At 50.7% G+C, this 24,687-nt stretch overlaps 1 protein-coding gene across 3 annotated transcripts in view; it reads right to left on the bottom strand.

Moving 5' to 3' along the window:
- Positions 1–23,287, bottom strand: part of TPCN1 (two pore segment channel 1) — a 62,348-nt gene extending 39,061 nt beyond the window's left edge. The window contains exons 1-2 of one of the 3 annotated variants that reach the window (XM_038575169.1): positions 23,132–23,287; positions 20,151–20,387 (exon numbers count right to left, since the gene is read on the bottom strand). In XM_038575169.1, coding sequence (XP_038431097.1) covers positions 20,151–20,262 — 112 coding nt within the window. In that variant the 5' untranslated portion in view covers positions 20,263–20,387; positions 23,132–23,287. Of the gene's footprint in view, positions 1–2,667; positions 2,817–20,150; positions 20,388–23,131 lie in introns of those variants that run through there. The other 2 variants (XM_038575170.1, XM_038575171.1) reach the window with 2 other exon arrangements.
- Positions 23,288–24,687: the final 1,400 nt, after the last annotated feature.

The following is a 24,687-nucleotide window of genomic DNA, read 5'->3' as shown; positions in this document are numbered from 1 at the left end:
CAGGGAGTGGTGGGACAGCCAAGTCTTGCACTCAGGTCTCCTGGCTCCCCATCTAGCACCTTTCTTAACACAAACACTGATCATTCATCCCTCACCAGAGAAATGTGGTGGGTGGTTCCACTGTGCACACAGCTATGAGACCCATCAAAGAGAAGCGATTGGGCTTTACATTCTGTTGGCCGGGGCACCTGGGATGCCCACTGAGGGCCAGGAGTGACTGACAGACAGGCAAAAGGTCTTGGCAGGGTGGCAAGAAAGTATTTTCCTTGACCTAAAGCACTGAACAGAGCAGCCACACTCACACAAATCCCAGGGCAGAAGCATCCTGGAGAGTCAGAAGGCTCACCCACTCATACACCCTTAATTTGTTATGCTGAATGACGCCCAGATAACTGGCTGTGCTTGGACCATAAGATCCCATGACTTACTCACTCCACCCCTTTGCCATGGCCCAAGCCACCTCTTCCCCAAGGAAGCACAACCCCTTCTACCAACTGGGCTCCCTACTCCTGGGCCCTGGCTTTGTCTAGTCTCTATGCCAGAGAAGTTCCTTGTTGTTTGTGTGTGTTTTAAGTAATTCTGTAGTTCAGCATAACAATAATCCTTTAAAAACCTAAGCCAGATGGTATCACTCTTCTGCCCCAAATAGACTGCAGAATCTAGCTCCCAAGAAGACTCCAAGTCCTTCCTTGGATTAAAAGGGCCTAAGAGACTGAGATGTCTCACCCCACCCTCCCTCTTGCTCCAGACATGCTGGCCTCCTTATTGTCCTGGGACAGGCGGGGAAGGTCCTTCCTAAGGACCTCTGCACTTCCCTAAATTCCCTCTTGCCCTCCCCGGATTTCTCACATCTTTGTAAATCACTTCACTGGCTTGCCCAATCCTCCTCCGTGCTTCCCCCTGGGGCATTTATTTACTTGTTGGCCTGTTTAGTGTCTGTTTCCCTTCCTGGAATGTTAGCTCTGTGAGGAGAGGGACTTTTGTCTTGCTGTGGAGTACCCAGGGCCCAGAACAGTATTGAGCAAGATGCACAAATGCTCCACAAATACCCGAATTAAATGAGAAAAAGCTCTTCCCCGAAGATTCTAGAAGTGCACTCCCGGGGCCAGTGACTGCAGGGCAGGGCCCAGGAGGCATGCACAGAGCTTGGGGCTCCTTCGAGGAGTACAGTGGGAGTACCAGGGGGCATTAAGGGGCAGTGACTTGATCTCTGTGTTTTCTAAAGATCATTCTTTTAAGGATTTGAGAGGCACTATTTTGTATAAGAATAATTCAGAGTGGTCCAGGGGGGAAACTGAAAAAAAAAAAAAAAAAGAATAATTCAGAGCAGACCCTTAAAAAGAAAAGGAAAAATGTGACTGGCAGAGCCAAGAAGAGAGAATGGAGGAGCCTCCCCTCCCGGGCGGACTTTGTTCTAACCATTCAACCTGATGCTTGCTCAGAACACAGAACTTGGCTTGCTTACTAGGTCCCCAAAGGCAAAGCCCCATAGCTTATTTGTGGCTCTTATATGCAGGGAGGGCTGAAAGGCTCTGGGGGGTGGGGGTGGGGGCAGGCTGCGGGGCTTTTCAGGAAAGCCACAGGAGATCTCACAGAGCCCCCTTTACACCTGGCTCCAGTGGCTAGGCAGCGGCTGGACGCACATTTAGGGATTATAGAAAGGGCGCAAATGGAAGGCAGGGAGCCCCTGGCTTATCCTGTTCCTTTTATAGGCAGCCCTCACGCAGAGGGGGCAGCCCCGCAGCCAAGTCCAGAAGCACTTTCAGTACACCGCAAATAAGGGGGCTGGGGCATCACATGGGTCCTAATTCCCTGCCCCACTGAACACTGCTTCCCACTTTCTAGGCTGGAAAAGTGGCCACAGAGGTGATGGAAATGCTCCAAATCCCAAGTGCTTTCTTGATGAACTATAAGGCATGTTCAAAGGCTCAGCAGCTTCTGAAACAGGCAAGACAATTATAGCCAATAAAGGAGAGGAAGGCAGGGGTACAGGGGGCAGGTCAGAGGCCAGAGGGCTGGGGGAAGGGGGGCACCAGAGCCCGAGGACACAGACTGTGGGCCTGTGTTTCAGACGGTGGGGTGTTTGGGGGTATAAGGCCCTGCCTCTTGGGGAACAGATCCCAGTGGGCTTCCTTAGGAAAGACTCCTTTGAAGCAGATGTGGGAGGACATGCAAGGACTCCTAGTTCCCCTGATTGATCACCAATGGACATGAAGTGCCAGGGAATAATGTGGCACTTCATGTGCGTGGTTAAGGTCCACGCACCGTGCCCCCTGGGGCTGCTGTGGATCATCTATCTGGGGGTAGACCTCAGGGGGTGTGAGTAGCCACCTGCCCTGCTGCCTTGCCCACCCCACCTATTCCTGCCACCCTGGCCAAATCTGCACTTCCTGGGAGAAATACCGGCTCCCAGGTCTCCAGGTGAATGATGTGCTCGCATAGATGCCCCCTGCACAGGGAGAGTCCCATAAAACAAAGCAGTCACAGAGGCTCTCCCCACAGCACCCCGGGTCCAGCCCAACCCTAGGGGCCAAGACTACCTCTCACACCAGGGATTATTAGAGACCCCGTGAGAATCAATATCCATGACTTCAGACTTTGGCACTGCCCTCACCCGGAGCAGGTGGGCTCTTCCAGGTGAGCTAGAAAGGCAAGGTCAAGGCATACCGCAAGGGCCCAGCTGGTGGAGACTGGATGACCTCACCACAGGGCTGTTGGGGAGCTGGCCCTCCACTACCTCCTCCAGGAAGACAATGGCTGGCGGCCCTGGCCTCTGCATGTCCAATTCCTAGGAGGCAGCCGGACTGCAAGCGGGAGGGAAGAAGGGAAAAAGACACACAGCAGGTGCAGGAGGGTGGGAGGAGCAGGATTCCAGGCCCTCCCAGCAAGCCAGCTTCTCCACTGGCTCCCGCTGGCAGGAGGTTTTAAAAGGGCCAGAGGAAGCTGACCAGGAACATTCTTGGCAACCAGGAAGATCCCATTCTGGGCCTGGGGGGGGGGAGGGTGGGGGCTGGGGGGAAAGTCCCCTGAAAGGGAAACATGTTGTTCTGCACTTCTGCTGCCCTAGGCAGAGTTCTCCTGTATGAAAACCAGGCTGCGGCCTCAGGCCTGCCCCCCCCCCCCCCCCCCCCCCCCCCCCGCAGACCTTAGCCACTAAAGGTTTATGCAACACCTACCCCTTAACTATATACCCTTCCTGAATCCTGGCAATCAGCCCAGGGTGGTGAACACAAAATCACTGGCAGGAGGAGAGGACGAAGCTGAAAGGAAAGGCTGAATGAGCAGGCATCAGAATACACAAGGACAGTAACAAAACATTGACTCCAAGTCTGAGAGAAGTTCCCTGTTCAGAGGACAGGCCGCAGACAAACCAGGATGACCTGTTTGCACAGATGGTAACGCTTCCTCCACGCTGATGTAACAGGGCCCAGACGCTCCCTGCAAAACAGCTGGCTGCTTTGCATGCAGCCTCTGAAATGACCCTGCAGGGAATCCAAGGTTTCCGTTCGCTGGAGCACAGCGTGCAGCAGCATCCTGGCAGTGCTGGGTAAATAGAAACAGTTTCCATATGCCACCATAAAGCTGCACCAGGGAGGAAAGGGAGAGAATGAGCAGGAGGGGAGGGCTTCTGTGATCCAACTCCCCACTCGGCAAGGGCAAGGGCAGGGTCTTCATGGGCTGAGTAAGCCACTGAGACCTTTGGGGCCTAGGGCAAGAAGTTGCTTTGGAGAAAGGCCTATGAGCTCCTAGATGGGAAAGAACGCCAGACCATGAGTGCTTCTGGGCAGGTATAAATGGAGGACTTTACTCTCATTCAATCCTCCCTCCTTCTACTTCTCCTTCTCTTACAGGTGCACAACCTCACCCTTTCTCAAACACACATACCCTGCACATCCTCTTCAAGATGCAACCTGGCCCTGGATACCCAGGGTCACTCCCTACCATGCCCCTCCCTCCCTGTCCCCCTTCCCTGGTTCACTCTCTGCATCCCCAGAGCCTCAGTTTCTCCACCCATTAACTGGGACTGGGGCCAACTGTGCTCTGAGTGTCACAGAAACAAATGTGGATACCCACAAAGCACCCGGAGCCCTCTGGAAAACCAGTGCCCACCAGAATGACAACGAGCAATCGCCCAACCGTTCGCCAGTTGTCGCTGAGAGCCCCACTCCATGGGAAAAAACTCAAAGAGAAGAGGCAAATAAACCAGAGTGACACTGATGAGTTTTCTGGGCACTGCTTCTGCGCTGGCTGACTCTTCAAAGGCCCCCAGATAAAAATCAGGCAAAAGACACGCTGCCGAAAGAAAGCAGAGTGCACATTTCCTTCTGCTCAGGCCCTCTCGTTCTGACGACTGGATGCAAGATGGCAGGGGACATAGACTCCTGTTATCCATGCATGCTAATAAAGACTGCAAACATGGACAGAGCACCGGGGCAGATATATTGACCTCTAGAAAGGCAGGAACTGACACAGAGCCAAGCTAGTTTGAATCACTGGCCTGGAGCCTGAAACCCGTCCTGCCAAAGGCTCAGGCCAGAGGAGGAAAGGAAAAACAAAAGGCTCAACTAGGCCAGTGCTATGGGTCAAGCATTGTTCTAGAAGGAGGAGCCCCCATCTGGAAGTGGCCAGGATAACGCCCTGTGCCACCTTCAACTTTGTTTCCGGCCAGCTGACAGGGACCTGAGTGGCCAAATCTCCAGATTCTCTGTAGATACAGGAGTTCAGCCACTGAAGGGCCCTGAACTGGCAGGGAAATGGCTAGAAGGTTGGGAGCAGGGGCTGTACACAGAGGCTCTTGGGAGGGATTGGGGAAATGAGTGCCTCTTGGTAATTTAGGGTAGTGACTACTGCTCCAAGTACACACCTCCAACTGGCTACCCGGCATGCTCACATCCTGAGGTTGTTGACCTTTTTTTTTTTTTTTTAAGATTTTTATTTATTCATGACAGACACAGAGAGAGAGAGAGAGAGAGAGAGAGGCAGAGACACAGGCAGAGGGAGAAGCAGGCTCCATTGAACATGACCTTGATAGCAACTCTGCAAGGTTCTTAAGTTATGCAGGAATCTGGGAGAGAACAGGGTGGGTGAAATTTTAAAAGGCTGGCCTTCTTGATACAAATACGGTTTAATTTAGAGACATTTATTCAGCATCTACTGTATCCCAGGCATTGTGCCACATATTGGATTTGAAAAAGTCAAACCATGTACTTTGTCTTCATGGGGCTCACAATCAGGAGGCAAGAGAAAGAATGTGATTATGGTGCATTAAGTCATTTCTTAGTTATAACAGCCTAAAAAGGATGTGACAACTACCCTCCATGGAGGCCAGTAGGCAAAGGCAGGGAAATTCGGGGGTGATGTCTGGGCCAGTTCTGAAGAATGAAGGATGAAGAGGGATCACAAGGTGGATGGGGGTGTGATGAGAGGGACCTTCCAGAAACAAGGAAGGTCATGCATAAAGCTCTGGAAAGCAAACAGCAGGGCATATCTGGGAAACTGTAGAGGGTTCAGTGATCCTGAAGCTGACACAGGCGGAGACAAGGCAGGAGCAGCAGACCAGCTGTCAGCCACATCAAGGAGACAGGGCCAGAGCCACTGGGTTTCAAAAGGAACCAACCCAACTGGACGTGCCAATTGGAAATACACGGCAAGGTGGTTGATCTTGGTGAATATCGTAACCGCATCTACAAACACTGCACAGCAAAATTGCTAGTTAGTTTTCCCAGGGGAGCACAGTGAGCTCACTGGTGTAGGGCAGGTACCTCTCGGGGAGCCACCAAGCTCACTTCCGCTGTCTCAGCCTCCTCACCGCGTGGTCTGGCCACTACAGCACACCCCAGCACCATCCCTTCTGTCCAGGCGGAGAGAAAACAAGTGGTTGCCAGATGCCCGCAGGTTAATTTCTTGGTGAGGCAAGAGGAGATTTCTCCTTCCTTCATCTGTGTATTTCAAGACTCGGCTTGCAATTCTACTTCATGCCTCTGTGTCACGGGGTTTATTGAGACAAAGGGCTTTCACTAGTACTGAACACGCATCACAAAGTATTTACTGAACACCTATCATGTGCAAAGTGCTTCAGGTGCCTTGAAAAGACACTTAGATGTCCATGCACACGTCAAACCACCCCTCCCCGCTTCTCTCTCTCTCTCTCTCTCACACACACACACACACACACACACACTCTCTCTCTCTCTCTCTCACACAGGCTGCAAGCTCCACTCTGTTTACCCAATGAGGAGTGCAGCACCTGTGTGAACATCTGTCCCGCATTCACTTGGAAGCATCAGAAATGCTAATTGTGAACCACACAAGGACCAGGAAGGGAGCTGTGGAAGAGCACACCAGGATAAGGCATTTTCACTGTACCCGGAGCTCCCAGAGCTTCTGCAAGAGGTCAGCAGACAAGCGGCATTCAGAGGACGAGTCTGGCTATGAGATTCATTCTCCACAATGCCACTTGATGTGTCGTCAGTCGATGGTCCTGCCAGCATAGACCAGAGGTCCGCACCGGCCCCTGCATGGGAGCACAAGGGAGGCTTGCTGGACCTGGCTTTCACAGACACTGGCCCCGCCCCCTGCATCTAGATCTTCTGAGGCCACTTAGCAGCTCTGCTCAGAAGAGCCGAGACAGGGGTGAGGTGGCCGGAGGCACAGGCCCTTTGGGGGAAGTCCCAGTGGTTGGAAGCTGACATTGTGCAGAGAGCTTGAGGGCTGAAGCATGCCGCTTCTCTGGAGACCTGAGCTTGTCTGGCTCTTGCTGCTCCCAGAGGAGGCAACAGGGGCCTGAGAGCCTATGCGGTCAATGGCCTGGCATTGCCTTCAGCCTTCTCTTCGCCTCCTTTTTCCTCAGTGTACCTTCCTGTTGAGTGGGGAAGGCAGCCCCAAAGAGGCATCACAATGGTAAGCAAGAAGCCAATCTAACGAGTGAGGCGAGACACAGAGCTGCTTGAATTCAACTATCCCTGGAGCATGCCCAAGAGAGCGGTCAAGGGAGTAAACGTCATTCTTACATTCACCATCTGAGAAAATTCAAAAAACTGGCTAACATTCCTTAAAGGAAGTCAGGAAATTTAGTAAAAGAAAGAGCATGTTCAAGCTCTCAATCCAGAGTCCTCAAATTCCCTACTCGAAGCTCAGGAAGGGGCAACATCGCCACTTTGTTGAAAATAAAACCTTGGGCACCTGGGTGGCTCAGGGGTTGAACTGCCTTTGGCTCAGGTCATGATCCCAGGGTCCTGGGATCGAGTCCTGCATTGGGCTCCCCGCAGGGAGCCTGCTTCTCCCTCTGCCTGTGTCTCTGCCTCTCTCATGAATAAATACTGTCTTTAAAAAAAGAGAGAGAAAATGAAAACAAAACCCTGATGCTTTATTATTACCTACTGTTTCCACTTACTGAGTTGGTCCTAGGAGATGTTATATGGAATCTCCCACTTAATCTTTGTGTCAACCCTGAACGGGAGTATTCTTAGCCCCATTTTACAGATAACAAAGCTGAAGCTCAGCTCTTCACCTGAGGTTGCACAGCTACTAGCCAGTGATGCTGATATTTCAACCCCATCCTCTGCTGTAGACTGAGAGTCTCTGAAGAAACGGCAGAATGTCGTAGAATACCAGCAGACATCACCCACCCAACGCACGCACATTTCTAACAACCTGAGAATTCTCCCAAGCCACCCCTGCCTCCAGACTTGTGAGTCTGTGCACCCTGGGCCAGCGTCTGATCTCCACACCCAAAACAGCACGAAACAACCTGGAACCACAGCACACAGCCAAGTGGCCTGGAGGCTGAGTGGGCTCCGGTACTGAATAAATCTGAGCCCTGTCGAGGCAACCAGACTGGCCCCGGGGTGCACCGTTAAAAACTGCAATTGCAGACAAGACCAGCCAGCCAAGTGTGAACAGCCGAGCCCGCAAGAAGAGGACACCCTCGGGAGTCACAGAAAGGAGACATCACGCTCGTCGACGACCACCCACAAGTGAGAGCCAACACATCCGGCAGCTTGGAGGTGCTCCAAGCCATTAGCCAGCACTGAGCACCACCGCTCTGCCCGAGCTGATTTTCAGCAAGAGCTAAAGGAATAAAAAAAAATTAAAAAATAAATACCCAATCTAACAAAAAGAGAGATTATAGCAAGAGGAAAAAGGCAGCTTACAAATGGCCGGGAGGTGGAGTGAGGGGGGTTGGAAGGTGGGAGCCAAGCACCCAAGGCAGCCATGGCAATTATGGGACACATGTGGGATCCCAGAGAAGTATGAAGTGCTAAAACAATCCAAAAAGTTAGCTCTTCCCAAGGGCAGCAGGGGCCGGGCCCTGCCTAGACTATTTCTGACCCATCACATGTGTATGAGTCTCCCTGTCACCCCAGATGGCTCCAGGAGCTGGCTACGCTATGACCCACAGAGTCACTTGGGGCCTTGGATGTTCTGTGAATCTGGTGAGTCACTCTCAGATATGTTTCTTAGCATCTGTTTATGAAGTGCTCAGGGTATGAAGAGAAAAGACACGGTCTCCGCCTTTGCAAATACTTGTACTATCAGAAAGAGGCACATTTGTGCCCCACATCAGCATCTAAAACAACAGCACCTACCCAGACATTACACTGAGTGGTGCACTCTGCCTTTCTCCCCGGTCCTTCCTCCCCGCTTCAATGGGCATCACAGGGACACTCGAAAGAAATCCACAAACAGGTTAAACCCTGACTGAAGGAACTTGGTTTATAAAACCCAACTCAACACTGGATGAACCAAGGGGGTATTAATCATACTATGAAGATGCTTTGCCAAACCCAGCCCTCTTACGCATATTTTAACTTATCTATTTCACCAAAATTTCCATTTTCTTACAATCTTTGGGAATCCATCATGGCACAACGCAAACCTCAATTCAGTACATAGGACATTAATCAAATCTATCCCTCGCAGGTGCTAGAGAGGGACCAGGCTTCTGTGCACAGAGAGCAAAGAAGGAGGTACAGACAGCGTGGAGAATGGGAGGGTGTGGACGGGCAGCCACTACCCTAACTGGTTAGGGAGGCTTGGGGAAGGCTGGCTGGCAGAACAGGACAAAGGTCTTCAGCTGGAGAAAGTTGGAGTGGGGATAGATCAGAAGCAAGAGATAGCAGCCTACGTGGACATTGGGTACTGAAAAGTGGTTTAAATGAGAAAACAAATGAGATTATATGAGCAGTGCCATGTTTTAAGACTCCTGGTTATTGGTTCTGAGTTCTGGGGTGGAGTAAGAGAAGGGAGGCCAGTTAGCCAGGAGTGTAACTGAGAAGAAATTTCTCATGGCCTGGAAAGCGCTGGGACCCCTGCCAGGGGCTTAGAGCCAGGCAGGGAAGGTGGGTCAGTGTACTTGGTTTCCAAGGGCTTCATCTTTCACTTGATCCGAGAACTTGGCCTAACCTTCACCATGTGAGCGGGTGGAAGTTTATGGTTTCCTTGTCTACACTCCGAGGTTAGTGAAACTTTCAAGGCTACTAGAGCCTGGGCAGGGAAGCAGTCCTGCAGGGCCAGGGCTGAGAGCAGAGGCAGCAGGGGTCTGGGACTGGGCTCACAACCCATCTGTCTGTCCAGGCGCCCTCACACCCCACCCTGTGCCAGCACAAGGCAGCCCACTATTGGTGACAGAATGAAAGAGCTCTACTCCGCTTCATTCTCCACACCTCAGATTGCACATCTGCAAAATGGGGATGTATGCCATGACTGCACAAGGACTATTAGGGTGAAGCAGCTAGAAACATTCTTGCCTACATTCTTTCCCTCCCCACTTTGGAGTGTCACAGTGCTTTGTTGCCTCTAACAATAGAGCAACAAGACTGGCTCCTGGCTCAGAGGGGAGGAAGACAGACTTTAAGGTAACATATAGGACACTGATTTGCAGCTACTGGAGTCACTGTTGGGCCCGGGAGCAGGGGTGGTACCCACAGAGCATTCCAGGAAGATGTGTGCAAGTGTCATTCATAAACTGGCTGACACCACCGTGCCTTCAACTAGGAGATTCCCCAGACATAACTGAGCCTTTCATGGAAATAAAAAGCCCCTAAATCATGCCTTCAAAAACATAAATAAAAACAAAAAGACACTCTGGTTGCAAAATTATGCTCTGTGCTTGCTTTTAGAGCTAACATATAGAGGGAGAAAAAAACATATAAGTATTTTTTAAATTTGCAATCCAAATACCCTGTCCTATTCCAACCTATCACCTCCTCAGTACACGAAGGGTGGTTATGAAGACAGAATCCAAACCTCCTTTCGCCTGGAGGGGAAATGTGACACATGCGGGCTTTATCGTGGAGAAGGACAGACAGAGCTAGATCTAGCTTCCCGGCTGAGCCGACTGAGGACTTCCTGATTGGCCCTCGATTACAAGGGATTGTTGGGGGGGGGGTGGACAAAGCAGAAACTTATCTGCCAGATACAGTCAGAAGCCTTGCTTTTGTAAATCAGGAGAGCAGGTTCTCTCTGATGCTAAGGGCTTGGAGGTGGCAGGACTAGGGAAGGCATGGCGGGCCAGGGCACAGCAGAGTATGCTCATCCCAACCTCACTCTTCTTTCTCTACCTCCTTTCCCCTTGTCGGATGCAGCTCCAGATGTGTCTAGGAGGCATTCAGCTACGCTCCAGGCCAGGGGAGCCTGTGCGAGGACTCCTCTGTTCTGTATTGTCCAGATGTTTCCTGAGTGCCTAGCATGAGGCAGGCACAGTGCTGGGCTCCAAGGCTGTGCATCTGACCTAGCCCTGGGTAAAACCAGAGCCTGGTCAGAAAAGAGAGAAAAACACCACACCTGGCTCCTGCCACTAATAGAACATCCTAGGAGTGTCCTGTCCGCCCACCTCCCCTCTCCCATCTCCAGAGGGAAAAGTAACTCATATTCAGGGCTCACCCACCTCAGGGTTTCTAAGGAAGAGCATCTGGCAGCTGGAGAAGGCAGCCAGAGTTGGCAAGAGGTCAGAGGGGAGATGCTTTCTCATCATGTCACTTTCTGGTCCAAACGGACATAGTAGCTCCCACGTCCTACTTGACCAAGTTCACACCCCTGCTATTGGCATTCTAGACTCTCCATAAAATAGGTCTGCCGGCTCTGACCCTAATCATAATGGCTCACATCTACCAAGGGCTCCACCTGGCATAAGCCAGGCACTGTGTGATGGTCTGAGGTATGCCACCTTGTTTAACCCATGGGAGTAAATGGCAGAGTAGATTCAAGTTCAGCAGGTTTGACCTGAGAGCACTTGCTCTTCACCACAGCCCACACCCAATGCACCCCTGGTGCCCTGGCCTCTGGCTTGCATGGGGTAGCTCACACCTCCGTCTCTCTGCCCGTGCCACTGCCCCTGCCCATCTCCCCAGCACCCCCAATGCCCACCTGTCCCTAAATTCCACCTGGCCACAGGCCCGTCTACTACCCCTTAGTCGAGCCCTCACCATCATTTGCTCCCTTGACTCCTGCCACAGTGTCACCTGCTGCAGTGCCATACGTGTCAGTGCCATGCCACCAGAATATACTTCAAAGGCAACAAACTCAAATGCCTACAGGCCCCAGGCAGGTAACAAACATGGGGAGCTGGAGTCTGTAAGACCACAGGTGCTAGTACTCATCCTGTGACCAACCATAAGGCCTGCTTGATTATGGCGCTTCTGAAAACACTGCTGAGGCTGAAGAAAACAGGTCCCACCATGTCCCTGTGACTGTCACTATGTAACCCAGTCTCCACACTCAACTCCAACCACTCTTTTCAGGGCGGCCTGCATGAATTCTCGGACACTCCCTGGAAACATGACCATGTCACTCCCCAGCTGAAAGCGCCTTCTCAAGCTTCTCTATCACGCAGGATGAGGTCCCAGCAGCTTGGCCTGGCCCTGAAGGTGGAGGAGGACAGAACCTCCAAGATCAGGAGCCAATTTCTCCTCCCCACTCTCCAACCTAAGCACCAGCCTTCATACCCACCCATTCTGACACTGCCAGGCCTCTGCCCGCCTGTTCCCTTCCTCTGGGATGGTCTTTTACGCCCTGCATATCTCCTTAAAGACTCCACACACTCAGACACAGTCTCTCTAGAGCTTCTGCAGACACTACTCCAGCCCTGAATCAGGGAGACTGACTCCTCCTGCCCCATATCCCTACCTCCCCTGCCTTCCTTATTCTCCTGTCCTCCAAATCCCTCCCACAGTTCCAACACATGCCACAAAAGGAACACGTTACATCCTCAATTTTCTTGCGGCCACCCAGACCATGGGTCCTTCCACGAGCCATAACTACACCTAAAAACCTCCATGGCAGTTATTCTAAGTTCTTCAGAAATATGCATTCTTCAGAAAAAATGTTGCCTAAGTGGCTCAGTGGTTGAGCATCTGCCTTCAGCTCAGGTCATGATCCCAGGGTCCTAGGATAAAATCCCACATCAGGCTCCCCACAGGCAGCCTGCTTCTCCCTCTGCCTATGTCTCTTGCCTCTCTCTCTGTGTCTCTCTCAATAAATAAAATCTTAAAAAAAAAAAAAAAAAAGAAAAAGAAATATGTGTCTGCTAGCTGAAAAGCTCTACTAGTTTTTCAGTTGACAAGAAGGCAGTGATTATTAACATAAGAAGAATTAGGAGATAAACACTAGCTATTAAGCCTTTTTTTTTTTTTTTTTTTTTTTTGTAACACCTGCTTAAAAACCCTACCTCTCAAAGTAAAAGCCAAAAAAAAAAAAAAAAAAAAGTCCCAGCCAGCTTGGATCAAATAACTGAGAACAGAGAGGAAAGTCTTAAAGTTGGGCAGAATGTAGATGAGAAGAATGGAAAATGGACCCTTTGGCAGAGAGTCACATGAACCACAACCCAGAGGGAGGAAAGACTAAACAGAAAAGGAAGACGAAGGGGTTTGTGGGAGAAGTGCCCGCCTGTTCTGTCCTCTCATCCTTATGTGCCTGGCATTCCTACCCCCTAGTTCTGGCCTCCATTCCACAGATGGATGAAATCTGGTCTTTCTCTAGGCCAATCATGTGGAAGGAGACAGAAAAATCTCCGGGCTGATTCCAATTCCCACTGAATGCCACCCAAAGGTCAAGAATATCTCATGGGCCGCGGTTCCTTGGTCACTTGTATACTGTTTCCTTATTTTGAAGTCGTTTGTTCGGAACAGAAAGCCAAGGCTTAATTTGGTGTGCTCTAGCTTGGAGGGCATAAAGCAGCAGCCCACTGACCAGACTTTATTTGGTTGGCCATGTTTAAGAAACCAGAATTGGTTACCAATATTTAAAAATCAGAAAACTTCCGATTAAAAGTGTAGGTTTTAACTTCTCTTGATACAGTGGAAAATCTAGTAACAACCAGCCTGTGATCCTACACAGCAGTGAGTGCCAGAGTGAAGGTCCCACCCTTTACACACTTCCCAGCATGCCCTAGGCCGGTCAGGCCCTGGGTCCTATGCTACAAGGTCAATTCAGCTGAACCAGATCCTGTTTTTACAACTCAATAAATTCCTCCCACAAAGAACAAACAAGGCAAAAGAGGCCTCCAGTGCCAAAGGCAGCCCAAACACCAATGCCCTAACTCAGTTATCCAATCTAAGGACATCTTCCAGGGAGGCCCTGATGTGGGGTCACCTGCCCTGGGAACTACTGACCTTAGGGGGCCTTCCTCAGGACCCCAGGCAGCATTCTGAGCCTTACTCTGTACTCCAAAGCTGGTGCTCCTCTGTCCTTCCTTTCTATTTCCCAATCTTGATCCTATACGTTCTCATTTTTAGCCCAACCACCATGATGTAAAATTGAGTCCAATGCCTGGGTGGAGGAAGAACCAGAGAAGGGTATATGCATTGAGGAGAAAGCCAGAGTTTTCTACTGGGGGGGAATCGTGGGTGTCCTTTGTGGTCAGCTTTTTCACTTGCCCACATTTTCTGCTTCCTCTGTGATGATCCAATACAGTTTGTAAAATGACACCCCATTGGCTTGGCTATTTTTATGCAATGAAAAGGAGCTCTGGTATGGAATTCCAATTTAGAATAACATGCCTTGTAGGAAATAAAAGTTTAAAAAAATAATAAGATAAAGAGAGAAACAGACTTCCTCGTAGAAAAGAAAATTCGGTCTAAAATTCTCCCTCTTCCACAGAGTTTTCCTCCTAGCATGTGGCACATCAGTTAAGAGCCTGAGTCCAGAGTCAGGAGACATGAGTTCGATGCTGTGGCACTTCCTGGCTATGTGACCCTGGGTGAGTGTCAGCCACCCAGAGCATCAGTTTCTTCATCTGTCAGACAAGGATCCTGAGAGCGCCGGCCACTCACACCTGCTGGGAGCACTCAACAGAGAGCCAGCCCTAGCAAAATGCTTCTGGACACTGCCTGGTGCATTGGTAGAGGCTTAAATACTTGAGGAGTTAAAGAGTTAAGAAAAGTCCAAATCAGGGAATTTGCCCCATGAAAGGGATAAGAATGGAGAGCTGCCTCATGTGCTCCCTGAACGCCAAGGTGGGATGAAGGCAATCTGGGGATCGATCTCCATATTGATGCTTCCTCCTCTCAAGAGCCTGGGTTTCCTTCCTGGGCCACCATTCGAGGCAGCCTCAGGGAGGGCACCGCAATCAGAAGCCCCCAGAGACGCACTGCTGTGAGCCGTCAGAGCCCTCCTATGTTCCCTCCCTGACTTGGAGACTGAGAAACTGACTGCTCTGGAGCAAGCATGAACTGAGCCCCCCCCAGCCCAAGGCAATGGGTAAAGAGCAGTGCGGTCAGCACTCCAGCCTGCACCCAGCTGCCACTACTGCCATTTCGACATGGCAGCTTTCTGCATGCAGAGGGGAGAGATGGCATTTCATGGCAGGGGGTCCAAGGCAACAGATAGGATCCCCCATGAAGACTCAGAGGGCTGAGGAAGTGAAAAGCTTTAGGTCTGGGTTATGAGGCTGGAACCCAGCATGCCGGGTGCTTGCTCATTTTAATTGGTGCCTTCACCAGCCTGGTGACACCCAGCATTATGCCTTGGTGAGGCCCTAAGAAATCCAGAGGAATGATGCTGCAGAGCCAAATGCCCAGGCTCCCTGGGAGGCTGTGAAAATCTAATTGCTGTTTGGTCTCCAGCTGCCATGCTGTCTCTGCTTCCTGGCTTGCTGGTAGCCACCCACTGTGCCAGGAGAGAGGCAAACAGGATTCAGATCCTGGCCTGGGTTCAGGACCCCTGCTTGTGTACCATCATGTTCTAAAGAAGAATTCCCAGTCTCCGGCCATGACAATAATGCTTACGACTGGCTGAGAACTTCTCACGGGGAGCACTCACATGATCTCACTGAAGCCCAACAATTCTCCTGGGAGATGCTAACATGACCCCACTCTAGGAGTGGGGCCGAGGTTTACAGAGGTGAAGATCCCTACGCAGCTAGGACTGGAAGCCTGGAGCTTGACTCTGGAGCCCACATGATGAACCAGCCTACCACCTGGGGTATCACAAGTAGTAAAAGCTATAGGAGTCCCTTGGGTTTCACCCTTTGGCAAGTACACTGGGCAGGAACCGTAGGCACAGATTTCTGTGATGAAGAGCTTGCCTTGGGGTTGATCATCCTCAGGCAGACAGCACCCACTGCTCTTTCCCAGCTCATCCTGGATGTACCTGCCCCAAGGCCAACAACTCTGGACCACCTTAACTGAGCCTGATGCCAACTGCCTCTGGCTTCATGAAGATCCTGGAAAAGGAGCCAGGGTGCCACATGTTGGCCTCCTGTAAGGGGGCAGTGGCCCTCAATATTGCTACATACCACGGAGTTAGGTAACTCTTGATGGCATACAAGGCATCAGGGTGAGGAGGGGATTCTTCTGCTCTGTTACTTTAGGCCTTATCCCTGCATGGCTTGTCATCTGGAAACCATGGACCACCAGCACCAAAGTAGCCCGTGAGACCAAGTGTCTCGGCCACTCCCCTTGACCCCAATCCTTTTTATACCCAGAAAAAGCATAGTATGCAGGCCCATTTTGGCCACTGTTGGGTCAAAAGGCAATGAGAAGGCAAAAGGTGTGACCAGAATTCCCTTGGGAAATCCTATGTATTGCCCCCAGCATTCAGACGCTATGGTCTAGTGGTGGTCTAGATCACTGCCTGATCGGTACACAATGCAAACTGTGAGCTTTTCTGCAAACACACTGTCAAATGCCAGCCCTATTGCCCGTTTTCAAGGTTATTCTAATTTCCAGGCTTTAAATACCTCTGCCTCTACCTGCCTCCTTTATCAACCTGACATCTTCTGCCTATGAGTCATACATTAGCATTTAGGCAGCCGCTCTTATAGCCCAGAGATGCTGGAGTCTTGGATAAAATCCATTCTTACCCCACAATGAGAAAAAAAAACAATCCCAACCCTCCAGTCTCCAGCAGGGATAACACCCCAGCATAGGCCATTCCTGGCACAGGGTCAAAGGTCGTAGGCAGCACAGTTGGCTTGGCTTTTGCATACTTACATCTGAGGAGAGGGCAGGAGAGTTGTAGGCTGAACTGCGTGCCCCTACAATTCCTATCCTGAAGTTCTAACCCCCAGGATCTCAGAATGTGGCTGTATTTGGAAACAGAGCTTTTAAAGGGGTAATTAAGGTAAAATGAAGTCATAGGGCTGAACCCTCATCCAATCTGCCAGGTGTCCTTGTAAGAATGCATTAGGACACAGACACACACACTAAGGGACAAACATGTGAGGACATAGTCGGAAGGCGGCTGGCTGCCTGCAGGTAAAGGAGGGAAGCCTCAGAAAAAAAAAAAAAAACTAACCCTGCTGACACCTTGATCCTGGACTTCCAGCCTCCAGGACTGTGAGAAAATGAACTTTGGGTGCTAAAGCCCCCCACCCTGTGCTATCTATCATGGCAGCTAAAGCAGACTAAAACAAAGGAGAACATAGGTACAGAGCCAGCAGAAGGCTCAGTGACAGCTGCTGGGCTGGGCAGAGGCCCAGGCTCGACCAAGGCTCATGCCCTTAGAAATCTGGCTTGGTTCTCAGTGGCTCATGCCCACCCAACCCTTCAACTCTGCTGAAGGTCTCTGTCTGAACTCTGCCAACTCTTAAATACCACAAGGGTTTATATCAACCATATGCTGGAGGTGCCGGGGGCAGCCTCTAGGATAATCAGCTGTCCTCTGAGCAATGAGACTCCAAGCACTGGTTAGAAGAAGAGGCAGGGGGCAATCCTGCCCACCTCTGACCAGGGGCCCCTGAGAGTCACTCTTAGGAGGTAGTTACAAGATTCCAGAAACCCAACTAGGTTTATTTCCACCAGGATTTGGTGAGTACCTATATGCTGCAGGCACAGAGCTGGGTGATACCAAGATGAATGAACTCAGGGCCCAGTAGGTAATCAGATGGTTAAGCAAGTCATTATTACGCAGTAAGCTACTTGTAATAGTGAAGTCTCATCTAGATACCGAAGCAGAAAAGGGCAGTGAGTAATCAGCTGTGTCAGGGAGGGGAGGTTCAGTGAAGCCTTCAAAGAGATGGGATTATCAACAGGATTTCCGAGACAGACCTGGAAATAAGGAACAACAGCAAACAAGAGGCTGGGAAAGGCATTCCAGACAGAGTCGCCAGCAAAGCAGAGAGGTTTAAGGATGCACAGGGGTTTCACAGCACTAGAAGCGGTGTGACACTGGCTGAGGCAGGAAATGGGATCATTCTGGCAAGAAGGCGCCAGAGCACACATGGCCTTGTACACTGCCTAAAGAGCTTGGCCTGCATCCTGTAGGGGACAGGCAGGTCCTGGGGAGCTGCAAGCTGGGGAGAGTACCGGGTCCGATTTGTGTTTTACACAGGCTGCTCAGACAGCAGGGCCGGTGGACTTTGGGAGGAACGTCAACGCCAAAATCCAAGCATGAAATAACAAAGGCCAACCCTGTCTTCAGGCAGGCCCGATCATTTTGTCAATGAGCCTTGGTGAATGACACCCATGAATTCCTGGAGGTTTGAGCAAATGACCTAGTAAGAGGGTGAGGGGAGAAACAAAGCAGTTTCCCTGGACCTTGAGGGTTTTATATTTTGTTACTTTTATTTTTTTTTTATTTTGTTATTTTTAAACAGCCAAAGAAGCCACCAATTTCACACTAAGATAAGAATAACCTCACTAACGGCCCATCCAAGGTTGGTTTTATTGTCTACTTGGCCTACTTCCCACTCAAGCTCCGTCATCGGTGATTCAAAACCTGATCCTGACACAGAACTAGGTTGCTCTTCCCACTTTGATCTGCCAGAGAGCCAAACACCCCCTCAGCCATCAGCTCTGATACTGCACAAGGGCTTAAAAGTGGCACCCATGACAATGATCAGGACTCCAATTTAGAATCTTGAGCCCGACTATTTCTGGAACGATACACACCCTTAGTATGTCAACCGCCTACCCTTGGAGTCCATTCCCTTGTTGGCCATGGACCTGACCACTCCCCCTCAGTAGGGAGTATCCTACTTTGAAGCTGAGACTGGGCAGGGAGCAGTGGGGGCGGTGGCCTGGGAGGCTCGGTCTGTTGAGCATCCAACTCATAAGACGTTAAAAAAAAAAATGAAGCTGAGACTAGGTCACATTCATTTATGTCACTTTCTTCAAAGCACCTTACACAATGATGTAGAGACAGATATCAGAGGGGCATTATTGCTTATTAGCTGTGTGACCTTGAACAAGTTACTTAACCTCTTTGAGGGTCTGTTTCTTCCTCTGTAAATATGGAAAATAACAATAATTTTATCTTGAGGTTATATGATAAGATTAATATACATAAATGCTAAGGGCCAATACTTGTATTTATTAAGGGCTTATGATGGAACAAGGAGAAGCAGGAGAGGAAAAAAGGGAGGAGGAGGAGGAGGAGGAGGGGAATCCAACGGTCCTGGGTTCAAATCTACGCCCACCCAACTTGCTTGGCTGTGTGACCTTGGGCATGTCATTTCACCTCTCTGACTCATGGTTTCCTCTCCTGTCACATAGGGATAATATTGCCTACCCTACAAAAGGATCTTAGTTAAGATAAACAGATAAGAAAGCGCCTAACACTAGGCTTGCCAGCTCTAGGGCATTTCAGAAGTAAGCCTGAAATCAGAGCCTGTGGTTTCTCAGCCCTGAATGGTGCTTAGGGAAGAATCTACCCTTCCTGAATTCCCCATCTCTACCACTCAGAGTGGGCTGAGCATGCTGAAGTAAGGAGAGCCAGTTTATAGGAAGCCAGGCCTCCCACCGCACTCCTGTCCACAGGGACACTGCTGTCCTTCATCACTTTCAAAGGGAGGCTGCTGAGCAACCTGCTCTGCAGGGAGAACTCAACTCTGTTCTCTGTGGACAAAGGAGACGGGAGAGCCAGGCTCATCTTTCCCTGAACCCGAGCATCTTCACTCGTGAACCAGAAGGCAGCAGTACCCCCTCCAGCCTGGCTGAGGAGCATGGCCAGCAGATGGAACAAGCACTTGGTGAGGAGATTCTAAAGCACTAGTCCCTGACATCTTAGGACCCTCCACAGAATGAGAGTTATTTGAAGCTCTCTTAATCCAAGGCCTGAGCATATGAGGGAAATGGCTCCAGGACAAGGACCAGAAAGCTTTGTAAGGTCTCTTATTCTGCCAGAAACACAATTAAAATGTAAAAAATTTAAAGCTCACCTCTCCTGGGCTCACTTTGTGCTAGGCTCTGGTTTTAAAAGGAAGACAAAGCAAAACCCCAAACCCTCAGATCAATGGATCACAACAAATGCTGGCCCCCTCCCACCCTGTCCTGGGCAGTGCAGGGACTGAGCTCCAGCGTGGAGAAGCAATCATCTTTGCTTTCATGCCGGTTTCAGGTTGGACAGAGGAGGCTAGTGTTGAAATCTGTTTCTTTTTTTAACAAGGAATGGGGCAGGGAAACTAGCCAAAGTGCAGATTTGCCTGAGGTCCCCACCAAGCATCCACAAACAAAGCCAGCAGACCTCAAATGCAAGGGACATAATGCACTGAGGGAGGCGAGAGTCCTGGGAGGGCAGGCTACTCATTCCCTGGAAGCATCCCTAAGCTGGGGATGCAAGATCAGGACCCCACAGTCTCCCAGTAGTTTCTGTGTCAGAACTAAGGGGTCAAATGCAGAGTCAGGCATTAGCATACATGCATCTACTATGAGACCACCAAGCCCACAACTCACCCCTGAAACAGAAAAGCTGTGCCCCCTCCCCAGTCTTACTTCTGCTAGGCAGCTCCTCTTGGCCCAGGCTGTTGGAGGGAGCTAGTGGGGCACTGCCACCCTCGTCCAAGGTCAGGATGAGGGGAACGTCGTCATCTAAACTCACAGCCATGCTCTCCTCGACAGTAGCCCTCAGGATGCGATGTCCAGAGCTTTAAATAGTCTCTGCTTTGAGCTCCCTTTCAAAGCCACTGGCCCAGAGGTGCTTCTCAGAAACTCCTCCATCAGAAGCATCTTCTAGGGTTTGGGGAATAAAAAGAGAAAAACAATTATCAAAACACAACCACTACTGACGAAAATGTTCTGGAATTAGACAGTGGCAATGGTTGCATAACCATGCAAATGTACTAAAAACGACTGAATTGTACCCTTTAAAATGGTGGATTCCTTATGGTATGTGAATTATATCTCAATAGAGTATTACACTAATAGCATTAAAATATGGAGAGGGGGCTCTGTAAGAACAAATACTGGAAATTTAAACATAATTATGGCTGGAGATTGAGGTTATGGCTAATACGTTCCACCTCTATCCCTCTTTACCCTGGTTTATGTGTTTTGTGAAGATTTTTTGTGTATGAAGATTTTAAAGACTTAAAAAAAATACAATCATTAAAATAATAGTAGTTCATACTCAGTGAACACTTACTATGTAAGGGGCTCTTCTAGCAAATTTTAAGTAAAGCTGATTGAAACTTCGTAAGTAGGATTATTAACCCCCCCTCCTACAGAGTAGGAGATTCTAGGCTCTGAGAGATTAAGTAACTTGCCCAAGAACCGACAACTGGGAAGCCAAACTTTGAACTTCATCGTCTGGCTCCAGACCTGTTATCCTATCCACTACACTACATTTTCTCTAAGACCCATCCTGGGTATTTACAGAGCATCTAGCTTCAATGACGTGCAGCGTTGGCATGCCAGGTTACCTACACATGCCCATATCATTCTCATATAGGCACTATTCTCCTAGATTTAGGTGTTTTAGAGGAAGGAGAAGAGTATTTTTTTTAAGTGCTGTCCAGTCACACAACAAAGGCACTCATCCTGGACTCCCAACTTTAAAACACTCAGAACTTGCCTGTTACAGTTCCTATTTATACACATTCCCATTTCCGCTGAGTAGGACCAAAAGCAAAGACTCAGCAGATCTGACAGCAGACCTTTGAACTCGGAAAGAGCAGCAGGTTCCTTCCTCAAACTGAGGCCTTCTGGGCTCAATCAAGTCGGCCTCCAAATTCACCCACTAAATGGCAACCTGGCAATTTGCTTCTTTTTGCACATCACCAGAGGAACCCTGGGCAAGTTCCTTTCCGTTCGTATCTTCGTAAAACTAGGCAGCGAAAGTGAGCACCATTCTGTTTGCTAAGCCTGTAGCTCTCTGCCCAGCCAACTTCCTGTAAGACTTTTCAAGTTTCCCCCAGGTCTGGAGATTAATTTTCCTTTGCAATCTCAATAGCGGGGAGACAAAAGAGGAAATCCCAAATGAGACGCTACCATCCGGCTGTCTTAAGAATTAAATGTTTTATTTGCTCTCTTTTCGGTTTAACTTCTTACCACAGATATTTTCAAACATACTCAAAAATAGAATATGTAAATGAACTTCCTTGTAGCCTTCACTCCACTTTGACAATGAACATCTTGTCATCCTCTCCTGTTTTTTTTATAGGCGAGAGAATCTATCCACCTTCTCAACTCCATCAAGAAGGTTTCTAAATGTTACCATTGTTATTATAATGGCTAGAAGTTTTTTTTTATTTTAATGTTTAATACATGACTGTTGGGGGACCCCTGGGTGGCTTAGCAGTTGAGGTCCGCCTTCAGCCCAGGGCGTGATCCTGGAGACCCGGAATCGAGTCCCACATCGGGCTCCCTGCATGGAGCCTACTTCTCCCTCTGCCTGTGTCTCTGCCTCTCTCTCTTTCTCTCTCTGTGTCTCTAATAAATAAATAAAAAAATCTAAAAAAAAAAAAAAATACATGACTGTTGGTTTGCAATGCATGCAGTATCTTAGCTCTGTGGATCTCAACCCGAGTGACTTTGCCCCCTCCCCCCACGGGATGCCAGCAGCATACATTTTGAGACATTTTTGATTATCATAACTAGGGGGTGGGGGTGCTGGTAGGCAGAGGGCAGGGATGCCCCTAAACATCCATCCTACAATGCACAGGGGAGACCTAACACCAATATAGAAATATGTAGCTCAAATGTCAGTATCGCTGCTGTTGAGAAATCCTGTTTAGCTAATATCCCCACTTCCCAGATGAGGACAACTGGGGCTTAGAGGGGTTAACTTAACCCACCCTTTACAAGCTCTGGTAGAGCCTAGAGCTCACCGTGGGCAGTCTGAGTTCAGCGGCCCTCCCCACTTAACCATTACCCTCTACCTCCTGGCAGAACCAGGCCCCTGATTTGAATTCAAGCCCATCATTTTGCAGAGAGGGAAAAAGGGAGGCCCAGAGTGGAGAAGGGACTTGCCCAAGGTCACACAGTGCAGGACTCCTGAGTCCCAGCCCAGGGCTCCTCCGGCGGGCTCGGCTTCTTCCTGTGCAGGGCACCCAGAAGGGAAGGGTCACCCGTGGGGACAGGGCCCAGGAAAGCGGGCCAGCAGCCATCCCTGCCCCGGGTGAGGGTCCGAGTCCCCGCGGGCGCCCGGGAGCTGAGCAGCTGACGGGGTGCGGGGCGGGCTCCAGCTCCGCGGGCTCCAGCTCCACGTGCTCCCCGCCCGGGTCCCGGGTCCCGGGTCCCGGGTCCCGGCCCCGCGCGGGGGTCGCCCCGGGAAGCCGGGGGCCAGGAGAGGGGGCGTCAAGCCCCGGCCCGGGCCGGAGGGAGGAAAGCGCGGCGACGACTCCCGCGGCCGGTCCGGTCCCGCTCTGCCCGCCTCCCCCAGCCCAGGGCGCAGCGCAAACCCTCACTCCGCGCCCTCTGACCCCTGACCCCTGCCCTCTCCGCCAGGCCGTCGCTCGCACCCCTCGGATTCTTACACGCGCCGCCCCAGCAACCTGGACCGCGCGCCGGGGTCCGCACCGCGCAGCCCAGCCCGCGGGCGCCGCCGCCAAAGCCCCGGGCTCGAGGCTGTTGCAGCCACCGCAGGCGCCGCCACTTCAGCCGCTGCCACCACGGCAGCTGCGCCAGCTCTCCCATCCGCCGCCTACCGTCCCTTCCACCCCGTCGGCCCCGCCCCATTTCCCCTTTGCCACGGCCTATTGGCTAGCGAGGTTGCATGATGAGCTGTGATTGGCCAAGCGGCACGTCCTTCCCCCAGTTCTCTCCCGCTGCTGATGCGGGACTCCCTGACCCCTCCTTGGGAAGGGGCGGGATAAGGAAGCTCCGCCCCCTTTCCCCTCCCACCCTCCCCGCCTTACTCGTTCAGCCCAACCCAGAGAGAGCCCTGGGTCTTTCGATTGGTGGAGGGTCCGAGAGGCGGTGCTTCTGATTGGTCAAGCCTCAGGAGGTGGGGCGAGCTGAACGGAACGAGAAATTGAATGGTGAAAAGGAAAGTCAGTCAGATACCGAGTCCCTCCCCCCGGGATTGGCGGATAACCTAGCAACGCGGGCACCGCGGAGGAAACGGCTCGGAGAAGCCTGGTGCCCTCGGAGCAGGTGAGTTGGCCGCGTGGGGACCAGGGCCGGGAATGAGCGGGAGATGTGCAGTGGGGTCCAGCCTGCTATCCTTTGGCTGCCCGAGGACTCAGCAGCCCTCACCGCGGGCCCGGCCCTGCCCCAGCACCGTGCTCCCCAGCTCCTGCCTCCGTGCAGACCTCCCTCCCAACTCCTTGCCAGAACGCCTGACAGCTTGTGGGTCCCTGCCCCTATTCCGCCCTTCCACTTACCACTTCATCCTTAAAGCGTGGAGGATACTAGTCAGGTGGAGTCTCATCCTAGTTAGCTGATTTCAAGTCAAACAGAGGCGACGGGGATGAGAGGGTCGTTTATAAGTTCCCTACCATTCCACCCAAAGGCCATGAATTCCAGGATGAGCATGCGACGAAAGGCATCTCACTTGAGTGAATGTTCAGATTAGGTCATTTCGGTTATACCAGTTTTTGCCTTGTGCTAACAACCTTAGAACTGAACTCCCATTCTTGGCCTTAGCATGTGATTTCGTCGTACAGACTTCATTCAAAAGGTTTGTTGTAAGGATTAAATGAGGCAAGACATCAAGAAGCTTGGCATGGAGCTGAACGACGTATCAGTGATCAGCAAATACCGGCAATTCTTTTTCTTCCTACGGCACATTTGCCCTTGAATCTTCCTGCTTAAAATGGATCAGGGGGAGTCATCTCGTTCCATACCTTAAATATTCATACATTCAACAAGGATTCACTGAGTGCCTACTACTGGAGGCTGGGGTAAAGCAAGCAACAACAACAAAACATTTTTTCACTCATGGAGCTGTCTAATGGGGGAGGTAGTCATTAATCCAGAAATATATAGATATATGTAAAATTACACCTGCAGAGATTCATTTCCAGAATGGTGCAGTATGGAGGTCAACCAATCCTTTCCTTAAAAAGCAGCTCTAGGGACGCCTGGGTGG

This window comes from Canis lupus, chromosome 26, assembly GCF_011100685.1.
Source record: "Canis lupus familiaris isolate Mischka breed German Shepherd chromosome 26, alternate assembly UU_Cfam_GSD_1.0, whole genome shotgun sequence".
Taxonomy (NCBI): domain Eukaryota; kingdom Metazoa; phylum Chordata; class Mammalia; order Carnivora; family Canidae; genus Canis; species Canis lupus.
This window is presented reverse-complemented; position numbering and strand designations above follow the sequence as displayed.